This window comes from Quercus suber, unplaced genomic scaffold (assembly GCF_002906115.3).
Source record: "Quercus suber isolate HL8 unplaced genomic scaffold, Cork oak 2.0 scaffold_511, whole genome shotgun sequence".
In the NCBI taxonomy this organism is placed as follows: domain Eukaryota; kingdom Viridiplantae; phylum Streptophyta; class Magnoliopsida; order Fagales; family Fagaceae; genus Quercus; species Quercus suber.
The window spans coordinates 259,272-268,178 of record NW_027069960.1 but is presented as its reverse complement, the minus strand read 5'-3'; the positions used below and the strand labels follow the sequence as shown (position 1 = coordinate 268,178).

The window sequence follows — 8,907 nt, the reverse complement described above, 5'->3', positions numbered from 1 at the left end:
TTCTTTTGGAAGTTAAAAAAGATTTCACTTGAGTTACCAGTTATGGTAGCTTTGGACTTCTCTATCAAATAACTTTTTTGTTTCTCATCAGTGGTACACCTCGCCCTTAATACGGAATTGGGTTCAACCATTCAAGCATTAATAGATTGGGAGGAGCTGGAATATTCTCGTATATGTAGCTTAATAATTAACATTACTATTGGATTTAACACCATAAAGAAAAATAATTTGCTTGTTTTTGGATTTGAAAGGGTTCTCCCGTTAAGGCTTTTCTGAATTCTTAATGAAAAATAAGTGGTTTAGGTGTGCTAAAGCCTAATATGTAAACAAAGCTTCGGGATAGATGCTTGGATCATGACAGAAACTCACAATAATTTTACATCACTTAATTTGTGTACCGCATCGTACATGGACCATTAAAAAAATTTATATTGTAGATTTTAGTGGGCTCAAGTGTGATGTGGCGGGCAAATTAGGTGGGGTAAAATTATTGGGAATTTTTGTTGTGATTCTGCAAAAGGCTATCAAAAAAGCCCAAGAAAACAAGAGCTACTTGGTAGCTGATGGAAATGGAATAGTAAGTGTTGCTTGTAAATACCATGTCCATAGCATAGACATGATAATGCACTACTTCTTGGATCTATTTCTTTGGAGCTCAAATAGGAGGCACCAATTGATCACTTACAATCTCCTATGAGTCCTAATGAAGTTCGTTGTGTTCATTGCAATAGCAGTTGAGCATCCATAAACTCCAGCAGAACTCACTGCTGCCAATACTAAAAGAATGGCCTTCCACTGCCTTGCAGACGCTAGAATTGCCAATGTGATCAGAGCAATAGTTGTAGCAGAAAGGGCATTTTTCCAGGCTTGGAAAGCTTTAATGACGGTTCTGCATCCCTTGCAATGGACTACATGACGAAAATACCGGTTGACCACGTTTGGAGCATGCATTGTTCCAATCCCTCCCTTAGCCGGAAAAGATGCAGAAAATCCAGCAACCAGTCCGGCTGGTGCATGTTCAATGACAGCAGGCTGTTTAGGCAATGAAATAGTGCTGTGCCCAAAATGATAGGGCATGCCATGTCCTACTTTGTCCATCCACTTCCTATATTCAGCGACCCATGTATCAGAGGATTTAAGATTAATGTATAGTTCCTTGGTGGGAACTTTTTCTTTCATTAGAACCTCATTTTGGGACGAGAGGAAACCCATGTCTTGCTCAAAGACCTTACCTGCATTCTGATGGAAGTACCATGTCGGGAAAAAATTGGCTATGGGGGATCTTTTTGTTCCTCCAAACCTTACAATAACCATGGATTTTCCTTGTCCAGTTGGTCTACAAAGGAATAAGCCTGTGAAGTAGTGCTTTACCCCTTTCTCATCAACAAGTTCCCGGTTATTTTGAAGAACACAAGGTGCTTCAAACCGTAAGAAGTTTGGCAGGGGTTGATCACTTGCCTTACCCCACCAGCCTGCAAATCCTCGATCCGTGCGTTCAGCCACTTCAAAACTTAGCGGCTGAGCATCTTCCCTTCTCGCAGTCCAATCTGTCCTATCATGTGAAATTGGTATGTGGGCTGGATCCATGAGGTTTTCAAGAAGTACAGAATGATCATATGGAAGCTCATGGGTGGTTGAAGTATCTTGAAAGCCTGGCCTGGCAAAATTCTCAAACCAAGGTAGTTTATTAAGGTTAGGTGGTGTCTTTTGAGACAGCCATACCCACACAACTCCTTGGGAGTCCCTCACCTCATACTTTTTGAGACAAGCTGATCGAGGAATTTTGGCGTCAGCTGGAAGCTGTAGTAAAGAAATTCGACCTCATTATTCATTAGTTTGGATTATGGAAGTAACTGGGCAACTCATGTGCAAAAAACAAACAGCGACAAGAGCCTTATAGCTCAGTGCCATCGCCTAGTCTCCTTTATCCATAAAAAAAAAAGGGACAAGATAAACTGAGACAGACCTGAGGTATCTTTACGCATTTACCATCGCCTTCAAATTGCCAGCCATGGTAAAGACATTCTATTCTTCCATCAATCAACTGGCCTTCAGATAGTTTTGCTAACCTAAATCGAACAGCACCAAGGTCAAAGTATTTTTCATGAGGGAGTTGATATTTCAAAAAAGCTACCGTGTTTATATGCATGTTGTCAATTATTTTGGCGTTCTGTTTATCAGATCTTACAACTAGGCTGATTAAGATTACCTCATCCACAAATACAAACTCCCCACAATCGATAGGTTCATAAAAAGCATGGCATTGTAAAGACCTCATATCAGGTGATTCAAAATGTGAAACATATCAATTTATTATAACAAACAACATAGTCAGAAACTATTAGCTTACGAACTTATGTTAGATTTGTGAAACATGAATATCAGTGCAGATAATAAATCAATTTAAAAAAAAAAAATCACTAATCTTAGTTGGTATCTAATTGAAACGTAAACCCATGTAGATTGAGGTGAGAACTTGAAGACTCACTCAGCAATTTCTACTAGATTAAGAGATGAGATATGACTTATGAGATCAAAACTCAGGGACTTACCAATTGAATGCTCTAGACTAGAGTTCTCAGGATAATTCTAACATAGAGTTTTTAAAATCATAACCATTGCAGAAGGCAAATAAAACAGTGGACAAAACAGGTTAGGACCCAACTAAATTATTACAAGATCAGAAGGCTAGCAAAAAAGCTTTGAGATCATCAATAGCTAAAGAAACATTAATTAACACTAATTTGAAAGTTCTTATTGATGTACAAATATCTAAACCACTCAAATAAATAATTATAATTTTTAGAATTCTATAGTAGAGTTATACCAGGAATTCGAGAGGATCCTAATCCAGGACTTACAACAGGTGAAAAGGAATAGATTTATTGCATGTCTGGGCCATCTTAGTTTGATTTAAAGAAGTAAATTAAAGGGATAATTTTTATAATAAATTTCACATTTTGGCCTTGGTTTAAAACAAACAGAGATAACATTCAAAATAAACAAACAAAATTTGTCCCTAAAGGCTAAAGCATGAATTACAGAATCAAGTTCAACCTCAAATGTGGGATCATACACAAACACTCAAAACCAGAACTTTAGAAATCCAATACTGTGTTTGAATGAATCATATGCACCACTTTTCTAACTTGGACTTCAATTTACAAAGAGAAAGAACTATGGTCACCTGTGGGGGCAGCGATCCTCATAACAGTGAATTAGGCTATTGCCATCCTTGTACAACACGACCTGCTTGTCAAACACAGTGAGACCCAGAGGTGCATCATCAGGCAAGTTCTGTGTGAGGTACAGTGGATACCACTCTTCTGTCCAATCATAGTTCACCACCACCCTCTCCTCTTCACTAGAGGGACCCACCAGAACCTTATTGTCTTCCTCGCTCTGATCAAGTGAAGTTGCAGCTTTGATATCTGCCACTGCACCACACTTGAAGTTGAAGGTGTTGCTTTTTCTTATGTGAAATAATTGTCTTAAGGGTTGTGAAAGAGAAACAAGTGGTAGTGGTGGTTTGGTGGTGGGGGAAGATAGAGAGAAAGAGAGCGTAGAGGTGTTGTGAGAGGGAAATGGGAGCAACAAAGTCATTTTTGGTAGGAAATTTGTAATGGGAAATGAGTGAAGAGGGGCTGGAGTAGAAATGAAGCCATATGTGAAGAGACAGATGAGAGAATGTCAGAAGAGTTGTTGGTGTTGCTTGCGGGAGTGTTGCAACAATCCTCGCCACACAATCTTGCTGAAGTTATGGGCCACATCGTCACTTCAAAAATGGGAGAATGCTAATTAAAGTCACTTTCTTTTTTTGAAACATTAGAGAATGACCTTTTTTTTTTTTTTTTTTTAGAATCAAGAATAATCAAATGTAAATACTGAAACTAACACCAATCACCAAATAATTTTACAATTTCGTCAGTTAGTAACGTTTTTAAATTATTTAAGAAACTAATATCTCAAGTCTAATAGAGTCGAGTTCACTGTAACAAATCGAGTATGAAAGACTTGATTTCTATAAAAATCAAGTATCTAAGACTTGAGTTCCACAAAAGAAAACCAAGAAATCAAAAAAATGTGTAAGTCTTCTTTTTTTGCTCTCCCTCTTCTCCCTCTGAAACAACAAAAACACAAACACAAACCCGAGCAATAGATCAAAGCAGAAATCACACGAAGTAAGAGATCAAAACAGAAACCATGAACCCTGGCGGCGAATCTAGCAATGAACCCACAAACCTAGCGGCAAACCCAAGCAATAAACCCATGAACCCAGCAGTGAACCCACGAACCCAAGTGGCAAAACCCACGAACCCAAGCTCAAACTGAACACACGAACATGTGATTCTTTCGGCGAAGGTTTTGTTTTACCTCTGTTTCTCTCGTTTCCTCTGATTCCTTAGGTGAAGGTTTCATTTCCTCTAATTTCTTAAGCTGAGTTCTTGGCAAAATCGAGTCTCTTATGCTCGAGTTCTTTGCAAAATTGAATTTCTTGAACTTGAGATACTAGTTTTCTAAATAGTTTGGAAACGTTGCTAACTAATAAAATTGTTTGGGAATTGGTGTTAGTTTGCAATTTTTTCCACAATCTTGCTGAAGTTATGGGCCACATCGTCACTTCAAAAATGGGAGAATGCTAATTAGAGTCACTTTCTTTTTATGAAACATTAGAGAATAACCACCTTTTTTTAGAATCGAGAATAACCAAATTTAAATAGTGAAAATGGAGAAAAAAAGTTTGGTTAAAGACTTAATTGTTGTAGTAAATGATTACAACTTTATTCAATATCATTTTATTAGATTGGTTGTAGTAAATGGCTACAAGTTCATTCAATATTATTTTATTTGATGTGAATTTTGATAAATCTATTACTAATTTTTTTTTTTTTTATATATCCTCTATATTTGCAAAATTTTCAGAAGATCAAAGATCAATAATTATGTCATCAATCAAATATTTAATTTTAATTTTTTAATTTAAAATTATGTATAAAAAATAAGTTTATGGGTCGAATAGTAAAAAGCATCCAATTAACACAAAATTTGATATGTGTGTGTTAACAACATAAAAAGCACGTAATTCAGTTATCAAAATTTCTAAATATGTTGTCATATTAATTTTTTTAGTGGAAGTTGTAGTTTTAGGCTAAGACTATAACTAAGTTTGTAGTCAAACTTAGTTCCTTGGGTATTGCTTCTTCTTAATAATAGAATATTCGAAACTAATGATACGAGAAAAGATAAACTTATTTGTTATATTTATAAAAACTAGTTGATGTCTTGTTCGATGTGCAAGTGCGCTAGTTTACTTTAAAAAATTTAATAAGTTGTTTTTATGGTTTATGTATGATACTTATTATATGTTATAATATTTGAGAATTTAATTTTGATTATATTGCATGTCATTGATTATATTTGAAAAACTAGTTACCACCACGCATCCTTGGTGTGATGGTCACTCCACAAGTATAAGTGCTAGTAGGGTGTGGAGGGTAAGGACTAAGGTTTAAGTTTCTAGAAGGGAGTTTTACACACATATACAATTAGATTAGACTATAGTAGAATTTTTATCTTGTATAAAATTAAAAAAAAAAAAAAAAAAAAACTAGTTTCAATTATTTATAAGTTACTAAAATGAGTTCAAAAATGTAAATTGTTTGTTAGTACATTGCCTCTTTATACACACACACACACATATATATATATATATAGAGAGAGAGAGAGAGAGAGAGAGAGAGAGAGAGAGATTTCATGGATGGAATTTTCATCCCTTGAAAAGTTATTAATTTGTTCTTGTAATATTAGTAAAGTTTAATTTAGTCTTTCAATTATAATTTTATCACTAAATATCTCAAAGTCAAATCAAATTTTTTTGTTGGGTTTTCTCTCCGCTAAAACTCTTAATTGGCTCATTTAATGTAAAAAATGGAGCACACACCGGGTGCATTTGGATAAACTATTGCAAAATGGTGTTTTGGATTTAAATAGAGCATTTGTAAAAAAAAGCTATGAGGGGTTGCTGTTAGAAAATAGAGTTTTGGAGTTTAAAAATGTGCTTCTAAACTCCCAAAATGCATATGCGTAATTTGTAATCAACTTCAAAGGATTGGCCAAGTGGTTCTTTAGGGCTTATGTATCTTAAGGCCACCTTCAAAGAATTTTTCTTGATAATTACATGATATTTGTGGAATGAAGGGGACCAAGCTACATAATTAAGTAGTGCATTAATTATTTAAGTATAATAAAATGTTGATATCATTTTTCTAAAATTGATGTGAGAAACAAGTGATTTAAAATATGGTATTTTTCCTCAAATTTAGTTGCTTTTGCAACAACTGAAACAAAGTCCAACCAAAAAAAAAAAATTTATTTACACGCAATAAAGAACAAAAAAAATTAATAATTGAATGATATTTTAAATTTTTTATTTTATCAAAATGACATTTGCATTCTTGGGTAGGTATGTAACATACCAATTTATATTAGTCACTATGTAATGCAATTTTCAAATTTCTAAATGCATATAGCATGATCATATCTAGGGGTGTTTGCGGTGTGGTGCGGTTTTGGGTCATTTTTAGCACTGCACTTTGTGGTGCGGTTTAGCTAAAACCATAACTGCACTGCACCTTATTTTTGCGGTCACATATGCAGTGCGGTATGGTGTGGTGTGGTTTAGAGTTTAGTTAAACCATAACCGCATCGCACCTCATTTTTGTGGTCACATGTGCAATACTATGTATAAGATGCAGTTTGAAGTCGGTATATTTTTCAAATTTTGGACATTCCTACTCAGCCCAAAACTAATTTTTCTCTTTTTTTTTTTGGGCTAAGTTTTAAATTATTAAGCTTTTTTTTTTTTTTTTTTTTTTTTTTTTTTTTTTTTTGAAAACTAGGGTTATTAAACTATTAATAATATATTTAATATTAAAAATAAATAAATATATTAATATATAGAAAGTGTGCGGTACGGTATAGTTTTCCCGGTTTTCTTATTATAAAACCGCAAACCGCACTGTACCATGCGGTGCAGTGCGGTTATGCGATTTTGCAGATAGTTTTGGTGCGGTTTTTGCAATTTGTACGGTTTGGTGAACACCCCTAATCATATCAGTATACCACCCTTATTGTCTTTTTATTTTGGCTATAAAATAGAACACTCTACAAAAAAAAAAATTATTATTAAAATATTGGAGAAAACTAATAACAATTTAGTATCAACACAATTTCAAAATTTACTGCACATCGTGCAACAACTTGGCTGGTTGAAAAGAAAAGTTTAATATAAAATAAATAAAATAAAATATTAAAGCCTTACTATGCAAAAATTATGTTGTGTCCACCCTTGGAGACACATATAATCCATTGATTCTTCTCTCATTATCCCGGTCGCGAGAAATTTTGATAAATTCCCCATTGCTCCAATGAAAAATTTTGATATATCCCCATTGCCCAATTTGTTCTATAAGAATTTTGTATGTTGATGTAATTTTTTTATATCAACTGCAAATTTCATCGGTTTTTTCAATTATAGCATATTCCTCTCCTTCATATAACATTGTAATGGATTTTCCAAATTTATAGCATATTTTTTTTGCCTAAAACAATTCTAAAAAGGATTTCAATTATGATTGCAATGGTCAGATGAAAGCAAACTCTACTTCATTTTTGACATTTGACATTTTCTTCAACCAATATCAATTTTTAGCTATAATCCATCCGGTCTTATCCACTTTTTGATTAATGCTAACTTAGTTTATTAATAATACTAGCTGATGTTCCTTTTGCGATGCACAATTATGCTATAAGTTTATTTCAAATATTTGATAAGAAATTAACTTTATGATCAATTTATTATATTCATCAAAAGGGAAAATGTAAACCTTTAAGATTAATATAATTAAGAATATGAATATATTATAATATTGTTCGCATAAATTGGCAAATATTTAATTACTTTTCTTACTTAAGAACATAATTATTCTTTTATAATCTTAACTGGGTGTTAAATTATTTTGTTGAATTTTGTTTTATTTTCTAAGAATAGGTCAAATTGTATAGCTGTATGTTACTTATAATGCAATTTTTGAGATGACAAATTCAAATTGTAAATGATATGGGATGTTAATGGGTCTAGCTAATAACAAATTGGCATGAATTGATGAGAGGGGCTAAAAATATGGTTGAAGTGATAAGTGGAATTTAAAATGTTAGCTTCATTGCAGTGGCGGCTTTCTTTAGAGTGGTCATTAAAAAACTAAATTGAAAAATAAAAATAAAACTTGAATATATTGACATCACAAAAAAAAAACACACACACACAAATACATAAAGTTTAAAATTTTTCCTAAATAAGTAATTAACAATATAGACCTAATGCATCATTATTTTTTTATGGTTTGTTTCAACCAATTTTTGTATTCTTTAAACCAATCAGGATTAAATTGATGCAAAGTTCCGCTAAATTTTTTTTTTATTTTTTTATAGGGAAATAATGGCTAAAAGGTTGACAAGAACCTTTTGTAAATATATTTTTCTTGTTTTCATCATGATCATTATAATTAAAATATGAGGCATTTTCTCATATCCTAGGATTAAAAAGTAGATTGTTCAAGTTAACACGAATTCGCTTAGAAGATGAATCTTGCAATACGAATGATTTCCTTATAAGAAGTTCGTCCATAATGCTAGCAAAGGAATAAAGGATAAACTATAATATCATTTAACATACTCAACTTAGGGATTCAACTATTACATTAATCATGTTCAATAAAGCATTCATGTATTATTTTAGTGCACATGCGTATGTACAAAATGTATCGCAAAAATTCAACAAATTCCAGCTAAAGACTAAAGCAAGTACTACCAGATTAGCTATATTTGAAAATGTGTGTGTGTGTGTGT

General features: G+C 33.0%; 1 protein-coding gene across 1 annotated transcript; it reads right to left on the bottom strand.

Annotated features, from left to right (window-relative positions):
* Positions 1-487: 487 nt before the first annotated feature.
* Positions 488-3,748, bottom strand: LOC112039173 (protein TIC 55, chloroplastic). Its single transcript, XM_024072024.2, has 3 exons — positions 3,188-3,748; positions 1,967-2,069; positions 488-1,800 (listed from the first exon to the last, which is right to left on the bottom strand). The coding sequence occupies exons 1-3, from the start codon at positions 3,601-3,603 to the stop codon at positions 682-684; spliced, it is 1,638 nt and encodes a 545-aa protein (XP_023927792.1). The 5' UTR covers positions 3,604-3,748; the 3' UTR covers positions 488-681.
* Between the last annotated feature and the right edge of the window lie 5,159 nt (positions 3,749-8,907).

What these genes read in the sequence shown, in the direction of transcription:
- LOC112039173 (XM_024072024.2), bottom strand. Translation starts at nt 3,603, where the DNA reads ATGACTTTGTTGCTCCCATTTCCCTCTCACAACACCTCTACGCTCTCT. An exon ending in GAGGATCGCTGCCCCCACAG is followed by an intron (nt 2,070 to 3,187) that starts GTGACCATAGTT and finishes TGTTCGATTTAG; the next exon opens with GTTAGCAAAACTATCTGAAG. An exon ending in AATGCGTAAAGATACCTCAG is followed by an intron (nt 1,801 to 1,966) that starts GTCTGTCTCAGT and finishes TCTTTACTACAG; the next exon opens with CTTCCAGCTGACGCCAAAAT.